Source organism: Pleurodeles waltl, chromosome 2_2 (assembly GCF_031143425.1).
Source record: "Pleurodeles waltl isolate 20211129_DDA chromosome 2_2, aPleWal1.hap1.20221129, whole genome shotgun sequence".
In the NCBI taxonomy this organism is placed as follows: Eukaryota; Metazoa; Chordata; class Amphibia; order Caudata; family Salamandridae; genus Pleurodeles; species Pleurodeles waltl.
In genome coordinates, this window is record NC_090439.1 from 714,553,199 (window position 1) to 714,576,973 (window position 23,775).

Consider the following 23,775-nt stretch of genomic DNA (forward strand, 5'->3'; position numbering starts at 1 on the left):
GGACGCAGCCGATACTGCAGCAAGAACAGTCAACACCGCTGTCACCATAAGGAGACACGCTTGGCTACGCACTTCAGGCTTCAAACCTGAAATCCAGCAGGCTGTCCTTAATATGCCCTTCAACGAGAAACAACTTTTTGGCCCTGAAGTGGACACAGCCATTGAAAAACTTAAAAAGGACACAGACACGGCCAAAGCCATGGGCGCACTCTACTCCCCGCAGAGCAGAGGCTCTTTTAGAAAAACACCATTTAGAGGGGGGGTTCGTGGCCAACCCACAGACACCACCAGCCAACAAACAAGAACCACACCATATCAGGGTTCATTCCAAAGGGGAGGTTTCAGGGGATATAGAGGGGGTCAATTCCCAAGGAGTAGGGGAAGATTCCAAACTCCAAAAACACCTCCACCTAAACAGTGACTTTCAAGTCACACAACCCCTTCACTCAACACCAGTGGGGGGAAGACTAAGCCAATTCTACCAATCTTGGCAACAGATTACAACAGACAATTGGGTATTAGCAATAATCCAACATGGATATTGCATAGAATTCCACACATTCCCACCAAACATCCCTCCAAAAACACGCAAAATGTCACCACAACATTTAGAACTTTTAGGACTAGAGGTTCAAGCACTACTGCAAAAGGATGCAATAGAGCTAGTACCAGTACAACAAAAAAACACAGGAGTTTACTCCCTGTACTTTCTGATTCCAAAAAAAGACAAAACATTAAGACCAATATTAGATCTCAGGACACTAAATACCTACATCATATCAGACCACTTCCACATGGTCACACTACAAGACATCATTCCACTGCTCAAACAGCAGGATTACATGACCACATTAGACCTAAAAGATGCGTACTTTCATATACCGATACACCCTTCTCACAGAAAGTACCTAAGGTTCGTATTCAAAGGAATACATTACCAATTCAAAGTCTTACCATTCGGAATAACAACTGCACCAAGAGTGTTCACAAAATGTCTAGCAGTAGTAGCAGCACATATCAGAAGACAACAGATACACGTGTTTCCCTACCTGGACGATTGGCTAATCAAGACCAATACAGTAAAGAAGTGCACAAACGACACCACATATGTCATACAAACCCTTCACAAACTGGGTTTCTCCATCAACTATACAAAATCACACCTCGAACCGTGTCAGACACAACAATATCTAGGGGCAACCATCAACACATCAAAAGGAATTGCCACTCCAAGTCCACAAAGAGTGCAAGCATTCCACAAAGTAATAAGTGCTCTGTTTCCAAACCAAAAAATACAAGCAAAATTGGTGCTAAAACTTCTAGGCATGATGTCATCATGCATAGCCATTGTCCCAAACGCAAGACTACACATGCGACCCTTACAACAGTGCCTAGCATCACAATGGTCACAGGCACAGGGTCAACTTCAAGATCTGGTGTTGGTAGACCGCCAAACATACCTCTCGCTTCTATGGTGGAACAGCAACAATTTAAACAAAGGGCGGACATTTCAGGACCCAGTGCCTCAATACGTTATAACAACAGATGCTTCCATGACAGGGTGGGGAGCACACCTCAATCACCACAGCATTCAAGGACAATGGGATGTACACCAAACAAAATTTCATATCAATTACCTAGAACTGTTAGCAGTATTTCTAGCGTTAAAAGCCTTTCAACCCATAATAACACACAAATACATTCTTGTCAAAACAGACAACATGACAACAATGTATTATTTAAACAAACAAGGAGGAACACACTCAACACAATTGTGCCTCCTAACACAAAAAATATGGCAGTGGGCGATTCACAACAACATTCGCCTAATAGCACAATTTATTCCAGGGATCCAAAACCAACTAGCAGACAACCTTTCGCGAGACCACCAACAAGTCCACGAATGGGAAATTCACCCCCAAATTCTGAACAAATACTTTCAAATTTGGGGAACACCCCAGATAGATTTGTTCGCAACAAAAGAAAACACAAAATGCCAAAACTTCGCATCCAGGTACCCACACCGCGAATCACAAGGCAATGCTCTATGGATGAGTTGGTCAGGGATATTTGCATACGCTTTTCCCCCTCTCCCTCTTCTTCCATATCTAGTAAACAAGTTGAGTCACAACCAACTCAAACTCATACTAATAGCACCCACATGGGCAAGACAACCTTGGTACACAACTCTACTAGACTTTTCACTAGTACCGCATGTCAAACTACCCAACAGACCAGATCTGTTAACACAACACAAACAACAGATCAGGCATCCAAACCCAGCATCATTGAATCTAGCAATTTGGCTCCTGAAATCCTAGAATTCGGACACTTAGACCTCACACAAGAATGTATGGAGGTCATAAAACAAGCTAGAAAAGCTTCCACTAGACACTGCTATGCATCTAAGTGGAAAAGATTTGTTTGCTACTGCCATACCAATCAAATCCAACCATTGCATGCCTCTACAAAGGACATAGTGGGATACTTACTACATTTGCAAAAAGCAAACCTCGCTTTTTCATCTATAAAAATACACCTCGCAGCAATATCTGCTTACCTACAAACTACTCATTCATCGTCTCTATTTAGAATACCAGTTATTAAAGCATTCATGGAAGGACTAAAAAGAATTATACCACCAAGAACACCACCAGTTCCTTCATGGAACCTTAACATCGTCTTAACAAGACTCATGGGTCCACCTTTCGAACCCATGCATTCCTGTGAAATGCAATATCTAACGTGGAAAGTCGCATTTCTCATTGCAATCACATCCCTCAGAAGAGTAAGTGAAATACAGGCATTTACCATACAAGAACCATTTATTCAAATACACAAAAATAAAATAGTTCTAAGAACAAATCCAAAATTTCTACCAAAAGTCATCTCACCATTCCATTTAAATCAAACAGTAGAATTACCAGTGTTCTTCCCACAGCCAGATTCCGTGGCTGAAAGGGCACTACATACATTAGACATCAAAAGAGCACTAATGTACTACATTGACAGAACAAAGCTAATCAGGAAAACAAAACAACTGTTCATAGCTTTTCAAAAACCACACATAGGAAATCCAATCTCTAAACAAGGCATTGCTAGATGGATAGTCAGATGTATTCAAACATGCTATCTTAAAGCCAAGAGAGAATTGCCTATTACACCAAAGGCACACTCAACCAGAAAGAAAGGTGCTACAATGGCCTTTCTAGGAAACATTCCTATGAGCGAAATATGTAAGGCTGCAACCTGGTCTACGCCTCATACATTTACTAAACACTACTGTGTAGACGTACTAAATGCACAACAAGCTACAGTGGGCCAAGCTGTACTAAGAACATTATTCCAAACTACTTCAACTCCTACAGGCTAAACCACCGCTTTTAGGGGAGGTAACTGCTTTATAGTCTATGCTAAACATGTGTATCTGCAGCAACATATGCCATCGAAATGAAAATATCACTTACCCAGTGTACATCTGTTCGTGGCATTAGTCGCTGCAGATTCACATGTGCCCTCCCGCCTCCCCGGGAAGCCTGTAGCCGTTTAGAAGTAAATCTTAAATCTTAAACATTTGTACATTTGTAAATAATTATTATAAACCTTTTATGTACATACGTATTCACTCCATTGCATGGGCACTATAAGCAAACAACTCCATCCTCACCCTCTGCGGGGAAAACAATCTAAGATGGAGTCGACGCCCATGCGCAATGGAGCCGAAGAAGGAGGAGTCCTTCGGTCCCGTGACCAAAAAAGACTTCTTCGAAGAAAAACAACTTGTAATACTCCGAGCCCAACACCAGGCAGCGGACTGTGCTAAACATGTGAATCTGCAGCGACTAATGCCACGAACAGATGTACACTGGGTAAGTGACATTTTCATTACTAGCCCCTATGTGTTACACTATGGAAGCCAAAGGGCGTGCATCCTCCGAGATATCAGCCGGCATGAATAGGCAAAGATAAAAGTAAACCAAACTGATTTCTGGTTAATGAACTAAAACATCTTTTTTGTTGCAGCTTGACATTCAAACCCACCCTTTCTTCGCAACCATAAACTGGAGTGACCTTGAGGAAAAGAAGATCCCACCCCCTTTCAATCCTAATGTGGTAAGCACACAGACACTTTTACTAATGATGTTCATCACACTAGCGAAAAAATACATCACATGTATATATATCAACAACAGAAGTAAGGAAGTTAGGAAATTAAGGGATTAAGTTTATTGTAAATACAATTGGACTCCTATACACAAGACCAAAGAAACGCTTAAAAATTTAGTCCATAATTTAAACAACACATGGACCATGATAAACAGAGTTGGCCGGTGCATGGATATCGGATTTACTAGGGCCAGCACTACAATTTCTAGCCAGTAATTAAGAGTTAAACAGGACATCCCACATTTACCACTTACTCCTAAGTGGTAAATGGGAGCCAAGGGAGGGGCTGGTTGCAACATAGCAATTTGTAAAATGGGGTTGGGAGCATGCAGATGGGCTCTTGCAGCTTGGGTGCAGCTTTCTTTGTTCCCCCCGCCGCAATTAAATACTTGCCCTCCCCCACAAAAAAACCCTCCAGTCCTCTGCTCCCACCTTCCTCTAGCATGTAAGGAGGTAATTTATCCGTAGCCTTAGGCATCCACCTTTGGACCTGAGCTCTGTTGGTGAGGAGGTAGGCGATGGATATTGGACGTTGGTGGGGCCTTGAGGCATGGAGCAGGACCTGATGAGCCAAAGGAAGGCATTGTCTACTCCCCCTTGCCAATAGAATACTGTTTTCCCTTAGCCCACATCCCTGCTCAGTCAGCCAGAATTTACTGGATGCAGGCTGGTGAAAAGTAGGTCCAGTGTTTCTGGACTCAAAATTACAGGTCTCGTTTTGTAGAACATGTAATTTTAGATTTTGAAACAGATGCCCATTTGGAATTGGGCAGAGAAGTATCTCCCCCCGAAATAACCATCCACCTGACTCATATTCAGGCCCATGGTGAAAGATAGCCATATTGAGTGATCTGTGTGAGAAGACTTGAACTACGTTTGGCCATGTGCTTCCTTTATCCTTGCGCTCTGTTTGCTGCAAATCATTCAACTAAACTATTGACTTTTCCAATTTTCAAATATTGCACCATTTATTTTAATTTTATTGCTCATAATTTCCAGAAGATTATGTACACGTTATTCATCTCTTTCCTACTCACTGAAACATACAAGCTATCTTACAGTTTCAAGAAAAAAGATGTAAATAATGCTCAAATACCTAAGTAGTCCATACTCGTTTATTGAACAACCACTCTCACCCGCTGACCCACCTTTTCTATTGAAGAACACACCCTGCCAGGCTTCATAGAGCTTACTTTGTTTTTTCTTATCCAGTGTACCTTTATGGGCTGTGGCTCTCCAGTGTGTTAGGCATCCCGTACTGTTTACTCTACAAGTATCCACAACATTTATATCGCGTAGATGATAGGCTGCATCTTATTTTAACGTAGAAATATGCCATATAGGTCCAGAAAGTAACAAGGGTCATTGCCTATCAAATTGTCGACCTATTCCTAACACATGCATGCATAAACTTGCTGTTAGTCCTGACATCCTTGACGTGGTATTCCCCCAAACATTTTGGCTTCTCCCCTCCTGTTTGGCTGAGTTTGTTTCTGTTGACTTTAAGGCTCAGAGCACTTTACCACTGTTAGCTAGTGCTTGTGCTTTCTCCCTCAAACATGGTAAAATTGGACTACACCTAATTAGCTCTTTTAATTTTCTTGTAAGTCCCTAGTAAATGGTATTATAAATACCCAGGGCATGTGAATTATATGAAACCAGTGGGACTGCAGCACTACTTGCGCCACCTATTAACATAGCTTTTTAAAACATGTCTCATGCCTGCCACTTCCGCCCGTAGTGCAGTTTTAAACTGCCATTTTGACCTGGAAAAGTAACCCTTTTGCCAGGTCAAATACTTCCCTTTCAATACTTCTAAGTCACCCCTAAGGAAGGCAGTAAAGGCTCATGGGCCAGGGTGCGTTGTATTTAAAATGTAGGACATGTGTACCTCAGTTTTACATGTTGCAGTGAAAAACTCCTAAAGTCGTTTTTTCACTTTTGTAAGCCTATTTCTGTCATTGAGTGCTACTGGTCGGACATTGTTCCTCATGCTGTCCAGAACACTAGAGAGACCAGTTTGCAGCTGCCCCTGAAGTGCATTGCTGGGCATCTTGGAGGGCATGGCTGGCCGAAGGAATGAGGGTACTTTGGTTGGCACAGGTACAATTATAGCCAAATGAGATATTGTCCAGTGTTGGAAATCTCCCGGACCCCCGTGCCTGGCCAAATGGCGAACTACAGTGGATTAGTGTCCTAAATTGGAAGAGACCCGTTTACTGCTAACCTTGAATTGCATTGCTGGCATTTTGAAGGACATGGGTGGCCATAGTGGGATGGTACTGTGGTTTGCACAGGTACAACTATAGCCAAATGAGGTATTGTCAGACGTTGGAAATCTCCTGGACCCCTCTCCATGGCCGAATGGGAAACTGCAATGGATTGGTGTGCTAAATTGAAAAAACCTATCTACAAAGCTAGAAGCTATCCACATAAACACCAGAAGAGTTTGGGAAAATGGTGGTAGTTCTATAATTTGACCGGTATTTGAAATTATGTAATGTATCTTATGTTCTTTCCGATGAACCATACAAAATGATAACACTGGTTAATTGGTTTGTTTTTCTCTGTTCTGTTCTCTGCACAAAATATATAAAATGTGATTATTAAAAAAATTGAACATTGTCCTCACTACACTGACGTTTTCCATTTAAGTTTTTATTCTTATCATAACAAGTGAGGGTAGCTGTTGATATTGGGAAACCTAATCTATATTTGTTTAGCTGTTTTATGATGTTTAGTTTTGAGCATTTAGCAGTATCAGATCAGAATATAAGGCAGACAGCTTCTCCCTTATTTTTATTTTGAATACTTAATCAAAGCTCAGCCGTACATTGAAAAATGATAAATTTAACTTCTTGGAAATTTTGGGTAAACAAATCTATATCTTTAAGGGACTTTATAGACAGTCTCTTATGTATCTTTTCCAGCCAATTTAATAGTAAAAGCTTAGTGATACTTCGCAAAGTAACAGCTGCAAGTTCTTATTTAGCTCCATTGTTTTTACCATATCTGCTTGTTGTATGCACACTTGACGGTTTTGTTGTACCAGATAAGTCTAGTTAAATTGTCTTTAATTTTGCTAAGTATTTTTTTGAAAAAATGTAATTCGAGACTTCATTAAAAATATTTTGTTTATTTTTCTAATTATGCAAGTCAAGCATTTATAAAAATCCCTATATACTTGACTTCAGCATTATTAAAGCTTGCATTTTTGTATGAAATAAACCTTTTATGTGCTATTTTGAGCTGTTGGGGTTTCCAAGTGTAATTGTGTTACAATCCTTTGTATTTCTTTCAGTTGCTTACAGATGACTAATTGAAACATTTCTATAATGATATCCAATGTATAATAATATAGTTGGTTATCTCAAGTAACTATAACTCGTGCCCTAGGGTAACCATGACTTGCGCCCTCGCCGTGCACAGTTTTTTCGTCTAAAATGTTACTGCAAATATTACATTGATATAAATGATGTTATCAAAGATGTCATGAGTGCCTTAATTTGTGGGGTAATTAGCAGTGCATGGCGAGGATGCGAGTTATAGATACCTTAGGGCATGAGTAATAGTTATTCAATATAACTCTTAACTATAACTGGTGAATTTCTATGGTTTCATACATTTTAAATGTGAGCCTAACAATAACGTCCCTGTAACCTTCGTTTTTTTAAGTGAATTTCTATGGGGTTTTTTTTTATTCTATTTCCTAAGTATAATGTCCCTGTAACCTTTATTTTTTTTCAGTGAATTTCTGACAGATGACTATTTGAAAAATTTCTATAATGATATCCAATGTATAATGTATAGTTGTTTATCTCATGTAACTATAACTTGTACCCTAAGGTAACTATGACTTGCGCCCTCGCCGTGCACAGTTTTGACATCTAAAATATTACTGCAAATATTACATTGATATAAATGATGTTATTAAAGATGTCATGAGGTCCTTAATTTGTGGGGTAATTAGCAGTGCATGGCGAGGATGCGAGTTATAGATACCTTAGGGCATGAGTAATAGTTATTTGATGTAACTCTTAACTATAACTGGTGAATTTCTATGGTTTCGTATGTTTTAAATGTGAGCCTAACGATAACGTCCCTGTAACCTTTGTTTTTTTAAGTGGATTTCTATGTTGTTTTTTTAAATTCTATTTCCTAAGTATAATGTCCCTGTAACCTTTGTTTTTTTCAGTGAATTTCTGTGGTTTTTCTAACATAAAGTAATTTTCATTACTCTACATGAATCCAACCACCGCTGCGCACGGCCTTCGGCGGTGCGTTTAGGCGGTTGGCCAGAAGGCCTGTCTTGCGGCCAGGCCCAGCAGTCAACCCCTATACCAATCAAACCCTGCAAGGCCCCCCTCCCCATATTGAATCGGGTCCCGGGTACCCCTTTCTCTAGGGCCAGGCCCATACATTTTACGTTTTTGACGGTGGGAGGTGGTGCTGCCCCCCTTTTCAGGCTGATCTCCGCCCCAGGGACCCCATCCCCTAGAGCCCAGCCAAATGAATATTTTTTGGGGGGAGGGGGACCACGTGGCCCCCCTCCCAAGGGCCAATCTTAGCCCCTGGGACCCCATCCTTCAGGGCCTAGCCTAAACGTTCATTATTTTTTTTTAGATGGTGAGCTGTGCGGCCCCCCCATGCCGATCTCGGCCCCAGGTAATTCATTACCTGGGGCCCGGGCTAATAATTACTTGTTTTTGGGGAGGGGGGCCATGTGCCTTCCCACTCCCCCAAGGCCGATCTCGGCCCTGGGGACCCCATCCCTCAGGGCCCAACCTTCTAAAATTTATTTTTTGTGGGGGAGTGGGCTCCCGCTCACCAAGCCGGTCTTGGCCCACGTGTACCCCAGGACGCGGCCTGATATACATATATATATATTTTTTTTTTGGGAGGGGCCACATGGCCCACCCCCCTCACCAGGACTGATCTAGACCCCAAGGACCCTATCTTATGGGGTTCAGCCATGTAACCTGGGTGCCCCTAGATATCCAGTCACAATGCTGCAGACCGTGGGGGGAGCTTGAAGTCCCCCCGCAGTCCCAGTTGCCTCCCCACTTCCTGTGGGAGACAGCATTGCTGTCACAGAGAGGGAGCTAACCCAGCTCCCTCTCTGTGAGAGCAGTTTCCTATGTGTGCCTGCCTGCCTCTCTGCGGGCAGGCTGACAGGGAAACCTCCACTGCGATGAAGGGAGAGCTGTTTGACTGGTCTCCCTTCATAGGAGCGGAGTGTTTGTTATGACATGGCGGCAGCTGTCAAAGCACCCTGGGACATAGCAGGAGCCTGTCCTGGGTAGTGGCGGTCCCCAGGGCCATCAGTGGCTCCTTGAGGGGGGCCTCGCGGCACCCTCTGTTGTATTGTTACGTTTCTTTTTAAGTCTTAGGTTAATATCATAGGTAGAATGTTAGAGGATTCTAGAGGGAATGTGGAATGTGAATAGAAGGGCAGTTGGAGGATCACACTGGGGTCCAACTGCTTGATCTGGAGCTACGAGAATAAACTCAACTTATTCCTTTACCTGCTCGTGTGGCCTCCTCTTTGTCACTCTCCAGCATAGAATAGCACTGGGGAGGTGGTGGTTCCCGGGCAGTAGGAGGTTCAAAACGGACCCCCTTTCTATTTTTTTTTTTTACAGTTTGTCTCATGGTGGTGGTGGTCCCCGGGGCTGCAGGGAGGGCATGCACCCCCATATAGAATTAGATTAAAGGCCCGGGGAGGTGGTGGTCCCCAGTGCTGGGGGGGGGGATAGTTTCTTAACCAAGAGCTACCTTTCTGCCACATTTGGTGTAATTCTGTCCAGTGGGGTAAACAATATATTACACATTGGCTGTTCCCCACTAGGTAGTCCTAGTTATGACCTGTTATCTATAGAAAAAGCATTTTTTGTTTTGCTTATAACTTTTGCGTTGTTTGATGAATCTTCATGACATTTTCTAAGAAATTTCAACGCACATTTTAGCTGCTGTCTGGAAAGTTTTGGGGTGATTTGTCTAGCGGGCCGAGAAAAAGGGGTGGTGTCCCAAAACGCTGTCATCAGACTGCCAGCCTCACTGTGGTGGTCTTACCGCTGCGGACCTTGCGTTAAAGACCGCTGCATTAAAAGTTGTGGGGTTTGGCAGAAGCCAAACCACTACAATGCCGCCTGGCCCATCGATGCGGTCACACCAATGCAGCCAGCGGTGAGCACCTCCAGCTCAGCGGCAGGCCTCAGCCTGTTGGCCGGATTACAAGTCTGCAGACCACCGGGCTTTCTATTTCGGTCACCCCGCTACAAAAACCCAGGCGGTAACGCACCTGGGGACAGGAATCCTCATTGCTGTCGCCGGCACACACATGCACACATACACACATGTCTCCACACTTCCATGCACCCCACCGGTCCACAAACTTACAAACACCTCTCTCCCACCATACACATCCATCCAAACACCTCAACCCACTCTCACACTGACATATACACACACCCCACTAACCCCCTTCCACAGACATTCACGCCACCACCCTACCGCCCCCCGCACTGCATACATACTCACCCGCTCTCCCTGTCCACATACGCAAACACATGCACACATGCACCCACAAACGCCCCCACCTCCCTATCCACAAACACTTACTCACCCCATCCACAATTGCTTACACACGCACCTCCATCCAGTCATTCACATCCTCACCTCCTCTGCATTCATGTACACCCCCTCCACACACGCATACATTAACACTCCCCCACCGCATACGCACATTTGCACACATGCACCCCCACTCACTCGCAGACTTGCACACAGACACCCCGACTCACTCGCTCAGAAACAAGCACTCATACACCCCCATTCGCACACATACACGCACACACCACACACATGCACCCAACACTCTGCACCCCCAGCCCCCCACCCAACCCACCCCCTTGCCTGGACGATCACCTAAACTTTTCCGGCATGCTGGTCGTCCAGGAGGGGATGGGTCCTGGCAGTTTTGCACCACCACACCAGCAAGACTCCACCAAGCTGTATTAGACCTCGTAATACGGCAGATTGTGGCGTGGTGGTGCTGGCGAAGCACCCCCCCCTCTTCAACTCCGTCGGCCAGGACGACGGAGTCAGACTTCCGCCCATAAATGGGTGGAAGTCCTCTTATAACTCCTAATATAGCGGTCAGCAGACCACCAGCACTGGCGGTCTTTTGGCTGCAGTGGCTTTGGCGGTCTTTGAAAAAGACAGCCAAAGCTGTAATGATGGCCTAAGTCTGGCGATGAAGAGCCATTCGGCAGTGTTGGGGCTGTGGTATGGGTACCTGCTCTCATGGCTGGCAATGCACTTCCACAAGTTTCTCGGGTCCCTTCCCCAAGGTGTCAGCGTGCTATTTGATTTGCACGCACCCGTGCCTTCTGTGAATGTTCACTATTAGAAACTGAGGCCCCTTGTGCCTCAATGCTGAGGCGATTTTAGACTTAAATGAGCTTGGGGATTATGATAACAGGCATCCCCATTGCACGTGAGGGCAGGAGGGCAATGGGCAAAGAGTTTTATGCTATCTTGGCTTCCAATGCTTCTAAGCAAATGAACAGTGGTGAAAGCTCAGATTTAAGCCATATGCTAAGCTGCTAGAAGTAGACCTCTATTAGAAGCATCAGATTGTCACTGGACACTTGCCTGGGCCCCACCTTATTCTGTACGGGCACTGATGGGGGAGTATTTCTGATCCCTGAAACAATGATCTGTGAGGGGGGTCTCCTGGCTACCACCAACTGTTAGAATTGGCAGCCTTATGGTTAGACTGCTAATGGTTAACCACTCGCTTGGATCTTCTTTGGGGCGTTACAGCTAATCTTGCACTTCTTGAAGACGAAGTACTCATTGAAGCAGATGACAAAGGAGAACGACCCTCTGATCTGCCATTTGTATATGCTGTAGAGGTAGATAAATGGGCCCTAGGGGAAGCAGCTGACGGACGAGGACCCATACCGCCACTTATGGTGGTACTGGCACCTAAGGGCATCCTCCTGTCTGTGTCCGCGATTTACGTGCTAATAACTTTTACAGCACACTCAAGCATGCAATCAATAGAAATGCTCTTGACATAGGTGATGGATGGCCCACCTGTAATGTTCTTCTTCCCCATGACAGTTATTGATTAGAAATTAGTTTGGGAGGTGCACACAGTGTCAGTGCCAAAATGACCCTGGTTTATCTGAGGCATACTGCCTGGGAAAGGAATACTTTCATAAAACTGTACCTTGGAATCCAATGAATCAAGTCCCACATGCCAGCCCAGCCTCTTCAGTCAGATGACAGATGAAGACGGGCCTGTCTTTGCCCAGGTATGCCCTGCAGGACTCTTGTGGCACTTATGAGCATTAGACTGTCGGCCCTGTCTCTCCTCGATGCAGTCTGGGGGACATAGTCCCACCCTAGAGCGAGCAGCAACACCCGGACCAAAGTTCAGGTAGGGAAGACAACAGCTGCACACCTGCGCTGCAGGACACTTGTGGCGCTTATAAGGGCTAGACCGCTGGCCCTGCCTCACCTTGATGCAGTCTGGGGATGCAGGTCCACCCCAGACTGAGCAGCAACACCAGGACCAAAGTTAAGGGAGGGCGGGAGGGGAGACAACAGCTGCACATATGTATATATATATATATATGTTCGATGGCATGTGTAGCTGCAGATACACATGCTGTGCACTGTTCCTGCTATCTAGTGTTGGGCTCTGAGTGTTACAAGTTGTTTTTCTTCGAAGAAGTCTTTTCGAGTCACAGGACCGAGTGACTCCTCCCTTTCGGCTACATTGTGCATGGGCATCGACACCATCTTAGATTGTTTTCTTTCCACCATCGGGTTCGGACATGTTCCTCTTCGCTCTGTGTATTCAAGTCGGAAAAAGACTAGATTTGTCAGACAAACGTCGGTATTGCTTTTGATCGCGAAACATCTTACATAGGCACCTCAACACCGGCGGAACACAGCTTTGGTGGCCCTTCGGGGCTTCCGTGCCCAGCCTGGGCCTGGTCGGCCCGACCGCAGAAACCGTCGAAGCCTAATGGACCGGACCCCGTTCCGTTTCTGCCCACAGTGCTTACACAGACCAGCACCGAGTCTGTAGTCTGTGTTTGTCACTGGACAACCAAGAGGATACTTGCGAGGCCTGCAGGTCCTTTCGATCGAAGAAGACCTTGAGGGATCGAAGGGCGAGGCGTCGAAAAGTTCCGAGCACCTCGACGTCGAGAAAGAGGAGATGGCTATCTCCATCCAAGGTTCCGATTCGGACGACTCCGACGCAGACAGACCACCCACAACTGGCCAGCACGTGAGTACACCTGTCCCGACCCAAGTAAAGAGCCAGTCTCAACCGAAAATAAAGGCCTCAGGATGCCACTGAAGAAAGGCCATGGCTCGACCCATAACAAATCAAGCGGTGACCAAGCAACACCTTCGGCACCGAAAAAGGCCAAATCTGTGCCGAAGTCTTCGGACTCGAGCCGACAACCTGTGCCCGAGAAAACTCAACATCGACTCGTCGAGTCGACAAAGCCTCGAAAGAGTCTTTCGGAGCCAGGCTACTGTCAGCATTGGGATTTCAGTGCCGAAAAAAATGGTTTCGGAGCCAAAAAAAGCCTCGTACACCGAGGAACATGGACTCTCAAAACAATTGAAAGAGACACAGATTTGAGGAGGACCTTCACCAAATGGAGGAGTTTGATGAAACACAGGCAAGGATACAGATCCATAAGGATACTGGGAAGATGCAGACAGCACCTCCTCTCAAATTCAAAAGGAAACTGGCTTCCCAATCACATACAGATACTGAACAGCCAAAGTCTAAAGTACCCAGAGAAAAATCTCAGTCACGCCAGTCCTCCCCAGAACATTCTCCTCTGCATTCTCTGCAAAGAACAATTTCACCTGTTGCCATGCCCACTGCACAGTCACCCACACGCACTGTGCAGTCGCAACAAGATACAGACCCCTGGGACCTCTATGATGACCAAGTGTCGGACAACAGTCCCGAGTGCTATCCCTCAAAACCCTCTCCACCTGTGGATAGCACCTCATATACCCAAGTATTGGCTAGGGCTGCTGCATTTCATAATGTGAGCATGCACTCAGAGCCATTGGAGGACGACTTTCTCTTTAATACCTTTTCCTCCACGCATGCTTCCTACCAAAGTCTGCCTATGCTCCCAGGCATGCTTAAACATGCCCAACAAATCTTTCAGGAGCCCGTGAAAGGAAGAGCCATTATACCACGGGTGGAAAAGAAATACAAGCCACCACCGTCAGACCCAGTGTTCATTACACAGCAGCTGACCCCAGACTCTGTAGTGGTTTGAGCTGCGCGAAAGAGGGCCAACTCTCAATCATCTGGAGATGCACCACCTCCAGATAAGGAGAGCAAAAAGTTCGACACAGCAGGAAAGAGGGTAGCGCCACAAGCTGCCAATTAGTGGCGCATTGCAAACTCGCAAGCCCTCCTTGCACGATATGACCGAGCTCATTGGGACGAGATGAGCGATATCATCCAACATCTCTCCAAGGAATACCAGAAAAGGGCTCAGCAAGTGTTAGAGGAGGTACAAGAAATATCGAACAATCGGATCCGATCTGCATTAGATTCCACTGACACTGCCACAAGAACAGTGAACACTGCAGTGACAATTAGACGACATGCTTGGCTAAGATCCTCAAGTTTCAAACCAGAGATTCAACAGACGGTCCTTACCATGCCATTCAATCAGCATCAACTGTTTGGCCCACAAGTGGACACAGCCATCGAAAAAATTAAGAAGGACACTGATACGGCCAAAGCAATGGGAGCGCTCTACTCGTCCCACTACAGAGGGACTTTCAGAAAACCGCAACATAGGGGAGGTTTTAGACAACAGCCTTCAGAAACATCCACCTCTCAAACAAAACCCACCTACCAATCACAATATCAGAGAGGGGGGTTTCGCAGATCCTTCAGGGGACAATTCCCAAGGTCCAGGGGAAAATTTCAGCCCACAAAGCAGCCAACTAATAACAAGCAGTGACTTGCCCATCAACCTTCCCCAACACACATCCCCTGTGGGAGGAAGGCTGAGAATTTACCACAAACATTGGTCAGACATAACAACGGACACATGGGTTCTATCAATTATCCAACATGGTTACTGTATAGAATTCACACATTTTCCTCCAGATATTCCCCCCAATAGCGCACAAACTGTTGTATCAACATCTAGCAATGTTACAAACAGAAGTGCAGGCACTATTAACAAAACAAGCCATAGAACTAGTACCTCACCAACAAAAAGGAACAGGGGTTTATTCCCTCTATTTCCTTATTCCCAAAAAGGACAAAACACTGAGGCCAATTTTAGATCTCCGTACTCTCAACCTATTCATCAAATCAGAACACTTTCACATGGTGACACTACAATATGTAGTCCCCTTACTAAAACAGGGAGAATACATGTCAACACTGGATTTAAAAGATGCGTATTTTCATATACCCATCCATCTATCTCACAGAAAATACCTCAGGTTTGTCATTCAAGGAAAGCATTACCAATTCAAAGTATTACCCTTCGGGATAACAACAGCCCCCAGAGTATTTACAAAATGCCTTGCAGTAGCAGCGGCCCATATAAGGAGAAAACACATGCATGTATTCCCATATCTTGACGATTAGCTAATAAAGGCCAACACTCAAAAGCAGTGTCAAAATCACACACGTTACGTAATAGATACCCTACACACACTAGGTTTTTCTATAAAATACCAAAAATCACAAATTCAACCATCCCAAGTTCAACAATACTTGGGAGGAACACTCGACACTCCAAAAGTGATTGCCAGTCCAAGCCCACAAAGGGTACAATCATTCCACAGCATGGTACCAAAGATACAGCCAAATCAGCACTACACAGTCAGATTTGTGATGAAACTCCTAGGCATGATGGCATCATGCATCGCAATTGTCGCAAATGCGCGGTCACACATGCGGCCCTTACAGCAGTGCCTTGCAAAACAATGGACGCAGGCACAGGGCCATCTCCAAGATCTAGTGTTGATAGACCGCCAAACACACTATTCGCTTCAATGGTGGAACTCCGTGAAGTTAAACAAAGGGTGGCCTTTTCAAGACCCTGTGCCTCACGCCATTCTCACAACAGATGCATCAATGATGGGATGGGGAGCACACCTCAACAATCACAATATGCAAGGACAATGGGACAGTCAACAGAAACAACTACGCATAAATCACTTAGAGCTGCTAGAAGTCTTTCTAGCGCTAAAAGCATTTCAACCTCTTCTAGCTCACAAACACATTCTTGTCAAAACAGACAATATGATAACAATGTACTACTTAAACAAGGGGGAACACACTCATCACAACTATGCCCCCTAGCACAAAAAAATTGGCACTGGGCCATTCACAACAATATTCGCCTAATAGCGCAATATATTCCAGGCATTCACAATCAATTAGCGGACAATCTCAGTCGAGATCACCAGCAAACTCACGAGTGGGAAATACATCCCCAGATACTACAAGAATACTTTCACCAGTGGGGGACACCAAACATAGATCTGTTCGCCACAAAACAAAACGCAAAATGTCAAAACTTCGCGTCCAGGTACCCACACCCTCAGTCCAAGGGCAATGCTCTAAAGGTCAGTTGGTCAGGGATATTTGCTTACGCTTTCCCCCCCCTCCCACTCATTTCTTTTCTAGTCAACAAACTGAGTCAAAACAAACTCAAACTAATACTCATAGCACCAACGTGGGCACGCCAGCCGTGGTACACCACACTGTTGGACCTCTCTGTAGTACCTCACATCAAACTTCGAAACAGACCAGACCTGTTAATGCAGCACAAACAACAGATCAGGCACCCCAATCCAGTGATGCTCAGTCTAGCAATCTGTCTCCTGAAGTCTTAGAGTTTAGCTATCTAAATCTTCCAAATAAGTGTATGGAAGTCATTAAACAGGCAAGAAAACCTACCACCAGGCATTGCTATGCTAATAAATGGAAAAGATTTGTTTTCTACTGCCAAGCAAAACACATCACAGCGTCCATACAAGACATAGTAGGCTATTTACTACAACTACAAAAAGCAAATCTTGCTTTTTCTTCCAGCAAAATACAATTCACTGCAATCTCTGCTTACTTGCAGATTAAACACACAAAATCACTATTTAGAATTCGTCAATAAAGCCTTTATGGAAGGACTAAAAAGGATCATACCTCCAAGAACCCCACCAGTACCCTTGTGGAATCTTAATATTGTACTTACACGACTCATGGGTCCACCTTTTAAACCCATGCATTCTTGTCAAATACAATTCTTAACTTGGAAAGTTGCATTTCTAGTAGCTATCACTTCACTACGAAGAGTTAGTGAAATACAAGCTTTCACTATTGAAGAACCCGTTATACAAGTACACAACCATAAAATAGTTCTCTGAACAAATCCAAAATGTCTGCCAAAAGTCATCTCACCATTTCATTTAAACCAAATTGTGGAGCTCCCAGTCTTCTTCCCACAGCCAGACTCAGTAGCAGAAGGAGCACTGCATACATTAGACATAAAAAGAGCACTAATGTACTAAATAAACAGAACAAAACCATTTCGTAAAACTAAACAATTGTTCGTCGCATTCCAAAAACCCCATGCTTGTAACACTATATCCAAACAGGGCATAGCCAGATGGATAGGCAAATGCATACAAACTTGTTACCTAAAAGCTAAGAGAGACCTACTCATTACACCAAAGGCACACTCCACTAGAAAGAAAGGAGCAACAATGGCCTTTCTAGGTAACATACCAGTGACAGAAATTTGTAAGGCAGCTACTTGGTCCACACCTCATACTTTTACCAAACAATACTGTGTAGATGTGTTAGCAACACAACAAGCCACAGTAGGACAGACTGTTTTAAGAACATTTTTTCAAACAACTTCAACTCCTACAGGCTGACCACCGCTTTTGGGGAAGGTTACTGCTTTGTAGTCTATGCACAGCATGTGTATCTGCAGCTACACATGCCAAGAACGGAAAATGTCACTTGCCCAGTGTACATCTGTTCGTGGCATGTTCCGCTGTAGAATCACATGTGCCCTCCCACCTCCCCGGAAGCCTGTAGCCATTTAAATTGCAATTAGAAATTGTATATATGTAAATAAACACTACTTTAGCGCAAACCATGTACATACATATCTATTACATTGCATGGACATCTTTACTATTCTCATTCTACCACTCCTACCTCACCCTCTGCGGTAAAACAATCTAAGATGGAGTCGATGCCCATGCGCAATGGAGCCGAAAGGGAGGAGTCACTCGGTCCTGTGACTCTAAAAGTCTTCTTTGAAGAAAAACAACTTGTAACACCCCGAGCCCAACAGCAGTGGAACATGCCACAAACAGATGTATACTGGGTAAGTGACATTTTCCGTATGTCAAATGTTCAATGGCATTTGTAGCTGAAGATACACATGCTATGCATAGCTCTTCCAACATCTAGTGTTGGGCTCGGAGTGTTACAAGTTGTTTTTCTTCAAAGAAGTCTTTTCGGAGTCACGGGATCGAGTGACTCCTCCTCTCAGTTCCATTGCGCATGGACATCGACTCCATTATTAGATTGTTTTATTTCCGCTTTCTGGTTCGTACGTGTTTCCTCTCGCTCCGAGATTTCGAATCGGAAAACCTTAGAAAACCTATTTAATCGTCGGTATTGTTTTCGATCGCGTTTCCATCTAGCATCGAACCAGTAGTACTATCGGAATCTAATTTTCACCCTTCGGGGCCCGTGCGCCAGGCTCGGGCCTACTGCATGGAATCCTGCTGGATCGGACTCCAATTCGATTCTGCCCTCGGTGCCACACGAAGTACCCATATACAGACCAACATCTGGTTTGTAATTTGTGGCTTTCCCCTGACAATCGAGAAGAAGATTGCGAGGCCTGCCGATAGAAGAATACTTTAAGAGTTCATAGAGCCCAAAGATTGGAAATGGCGTCCAAGAGCACAGAACATCTCGACGTCACAGAAGAAGAGCAGGCGCAGACAGCAGTCTCCATTCGAGATACAGATTCCAGACAGGAATCTGAAGAAGATAGTCCCATAGCGGCTGGCCAGCATGTGAGTACGTCTGCCCCTACTCCCATACATAAAAAAACTACTGAAGGACTTGGGTACACCATTGCCTGAAGGCCATAGGTCGGCCCGAAAAAAGACTGTAGGTGACCGACCCTCGGGTTCGGCACCGAAAAAGGCCACTTCTCTGTCTACTTCTTAGTCGAGCAAGTCGGTCAGATGTTCTACCTCGGACTCCAGTAAGTAAGCGTCCTCACTCCTCGGAGTTGAAGATTCGATGCCCTGCTTCGGAGCCGAAACTGCCTCATACACAGAGGAACAAGGACTTTCAAGTAAACTTAAACAAATCTAGACCAAATCCAATTCAAACGGTGGTCATTGAAAGCAGGAAGTTCTCCACTTCGGCAGATGACAAGACCGGAAAATCCACGCCAAAGACTATTTAGGAGCAGGTGTGTTCCAAAGCCTCAGAATCAACCAAGGCGGCATCCCGTGCAGGGCCTGTAAACAAGATAATATCAACTTCCTCCAGGAAGGGTATTTCCTAATCAGCCTCACGAAGCAAACGCAGCCGCAGCGCGCATGTCTGGGAATGAGCCCTCATCGGGAACATCAACAGATCAGCCTCAACCACTGGGGGGCGTTGCTGTGAGAGACAGACGACTAGTGCATGTTCAAACGAGCACCAACGGCAACGAAACACGGGCTGCACACAATCCAAAACCGGTCTGAATGACAGAGACCAGTCACACTCCAAATATCCCAGGAGTGTTGCTCCGAAGTGCTGCATCATGCGTTCACGACACAGCTGCGCTGATGGGAGCGCCCACATTCGTTCTTGTTGCGGCAGGACAGCCATTGCAGAAAAACAACAGCAAAACGCCGGCTAATAAAGCCAAAGTGATCGGAAATCCCCCCAAAATGCTTCCGAAAATTGCCACCCAAGGCTTTGAAAAAATGTGCTAATCCAGCTGTGCTGGACGCATTAAATATATGTCCCACGAGTTCACCAAAGTGGCTTGGAAAGTTGGTATTTAACAGGGACTGTATTTCTGCTGATGACCTTGCCACTTGAAGTGCGTAGGTCTCGCGCGCAGATGTAAGGGCCACATGCTTTTGAAACAATAAAGCCTTTAGTCTACTTAACTTGTCGAAATTCACCTTGGAATTAGCAATGTGAGGCCAGATATCTGCTACCTCCCTAAATTTAGTGGGGGGAAACAACACATTCCCGCAGCAAGTAACGACCTTGGTGACCGAAACAACGTAAACTATTTCGACCCGCATGCCACAACAGTCATCACTAATGAGGAGGACGTAGCTGCCGTTTGAAAGCACCTGGAATGTGCGTTTAATCAAGGGGACTGGAACTCCCTTCAGATAGCAAGCCAGGTTCGCAACCGAGGCATTACCTGCCCCATGCAAGGACAGCTGCTTACAAATCATTGAATGGCTAACTGAAGTCTCGCATTCACTACCACTAAGAAAAACCTCTCTCAAGCCATTGAGACATTTGTACAAGAAGGGAAGTTCCCACACCTCATGTATATAACTATCTCCCAGCTTTTCATATCTGCCTACCGGAACATGTTTTAAACAAGAAGTGAATTGTAGTGTAGAAATAGGCAGATTAATAACCCCCGTGTATCAACCACTCAGCTGAGGGAATCTCGGCCACGGTAAAAGGCAATCTTTCCAATTTTTCAATGTTAAGCATAACATAAGTCGCCTCCTTCTTAGCCATCAGTAGTTGTTGTCGCATCAAATTAAAGGAAAAAATTATCTCCCTGGCCCTGATGTGCTGCCACGGAATACGACCCGCCTTCAGTGATTGAAGTGTCCAAACCAACTGCATAATGGACCTTGTTTGACTTTGTCCATGATATAAAGAAGACATAGCAGATCGTATAATGTCTATGGCAGAAGAAACAATGTTGTCGATGGTATATATTCGGTTGGACAGAGTGTGAATTCCATTATCCACAACAGCTAATGCCTTTTTCAAATTTTCCTGATCTATCTGCCTTAACCGGGCCGCAGCATCTTGTTGGGAAAGTTTCCATATTTCATTGTACTCTTCATACAAGAAACGCTTCCTACGTGGTGTCTTCGGGCCTGACAAAAATCTTGCAAGTCAGTGTTATCAGACAGGAGAGTGAGATGTGTCTTTACTGCATCTAGCGAGGAGTATTTTAACCATTGTTGACACAATTTTCCCACACTATATGTAGTAATAATTTCAGCATGTTCAGGTGATATATAGCGAGGGTCTGCCCGACTCGTCCTGAAACCCCCCGAGGAGGTGACAAAACATTGATGACACCCATTGGTGTCTACAGGCCACAATAACCACCCGCCCGGACGTGCAAATGAAGTGTTAAATGTACCATTCTGGACCCAGTCTGTAAGTTCACCAAAAGTGGCATTGATATATTTCTGCCAATCCTTCATTTTGGTAGGGACAGATATACTAGACATATTCAATTCTCTAATCATTGCTAAGCCCAAACAGCTAGTCTGTTGTACTGTTTCATTTAAAAAAATCATCTGGACGAGAATGAGACATGCTCTAAACAATGTTTCTCTACCCTGTGTCTGCCAATGTTTTGTTCGCCAAACACTTTTCAAATCAACATTATTTGACCAATATTCATAACCTTCAATCGACAGTTGGGAAACAAAAGAATCTGAATATATGAATTTCGTATTAGTCAACAACATTCGCTTATCTTTAGACGGAGTTAACTTAAAATAATATGACTTAGCATCCATTGGATGATGCTCAGAAAAATACGCAAATTTGTCAGAATATGTTTTAAAACTTCCCTTTGGGGGAGTCGGGCAATGCTCCCATTGCGTATAATCAAATATCGTTTTCGGACTACTTGCTTTATGTATAAAGTGGTGCCCATAATAATTATAACAAAACATGTCACCATAATTCTCTTTAAACTGGTAAACATCTTCATTCTCATAGACAGTATAGTATTGTAATTCAGTCATCATGGAATCAACTGTCTTCATATCCCAATCATCAGATACTATGCCTGGTATTACGATATCATTCATAGATAATTTTAGAACATATGTATTTGAATTATCTCAGTGGGACCGTATATATCAAACATTACTTTATCCCACACAATCCCATCCGGAATTGGTACTGCAGAAATGTTCACAAAGGACAAGTCTCTTCGAACCTTATGTGATGAAAAATGTGGCTTCAACATCTCCTCCACCTGTTCAACCGCTGATCTCTCAGGAAGAAAATGACCATGTATCAACAGAAAAAAGGTAACGACAAACCCTATCCAGAGAAAAAATGCTATCATAGTCAATAAGAGCCACAGATAGTTCCAAGGAAAAACAAAATACGTATCTTTAAGCCAATAAATCAGCTTACGCGGACTTGGTTCAGGTGTTGAAGAGGCAAATAAGTCCGATAGACAATCGTTGTTGTTGGCAAAGTACCCAGAGGCAGTTCTTGTAAAAGATGCCGCTGTATTCAATGGAGGAGTTGGTGTTTCTCACGGTGGTACACTATAGATCACACCACCCGCAACATCAGCAGTCATAGTGACTCGATCAAATGTTTCCAAATTATTTGTCGTCAGTGGAACTATCGCAAGATCATCTTCCACCCTCCCCAAGCTCGGAGAGGCAACAGTGTTGGTATAAATAACTTGGAGCGGAACATTTTCCCCAGTAGTGTGAGGGATTCGGGAACTACTGGAAGTTCCTCTTGGTCTGCTGTGCAGAATCGGCCACATGTTGTAACTTGACATTGTCAATGGAAACAAAGCGATTTTCTTTGGCGCCGCCAACAATTGGTCTGGTTCTAATTTTCGGGTCCACCAGTCTCTCTCGGTCTCATATATTAAAATGATCCCTCAGTTCCTTTAACGGAGACGTCCGTGGCACTGAGAACTTCCACCACCGCGATATAGGTAATCCTAGAGATAGCGGATGGTTGTTCAAGCTTGAACATTAAAAGGAAAAACCCCGTTTTTGGTGTGCCTTCTCGGAACCATTGCTGTTTTTCTAATGGCAAATCCCCAGGTAGTACAAATAGCTCTTAATATGAGACTACCGCTCACAGCGCATTTGCTTGCACATGGTCTTACGAACCAGGGGGGTCCAGTCACGTTTGTGGTGGCCGCCCATGCAGCCTATAGAACGGAACTTTTTTACTTTTGGGTCACATTTCCAGCAGTTGATGGGAACACAAATACATTTCACACATATACGATTGCGAACGCGCCTGGCCAGTACAGGGCGTACGCATATTTAGAGATACCTCTTACAATCCTTATAATGAGGACACTGAGATTCAACCAATATTGGACATTATGGATGAAAGACAATCTAGAATCCATATACATAAAGAGACTGGCAGAATTTTGATTGCACCTCCTTTAAAGACTAAAAAAAAGCTGGCCTTTCAAGAGGAATTAGACTCTGCTTAACCACCAGCAAAGGTTCAAAAACAAGAGGAGAAGCCAGAAGCTCTCCCTACTT

At 44.5% G+C, this 23,775-nt stretch overlaps 1 protein-coding gene across 4 annotated transcripts in view; it reads left to right on the forward strand.

The window, feature by feature from the left end:
• The window catches only part of SGK3 (serum/glucocorticoid regulated kinase family member 3), a 449,614-nt gene that overhangs the window by 402,456 nt on the left and 23,383 nt on the right, over positions 1-23,775 (forward strand). For all 4 annotated transcript variants that reach the window (XM_069220281.1, XM_069220279.1, XM_069220282.1 and 1 more), the window contains one exon: positions 4,024-4,113. In XM_069220281.1, coding sequence (XP_069076382.1) covers positions 4,024-4,113 — 90 coding nt within the window. The remainder of the gene's footprint in view (positions 1-4,023; positions 4,114-23,775) is intronic.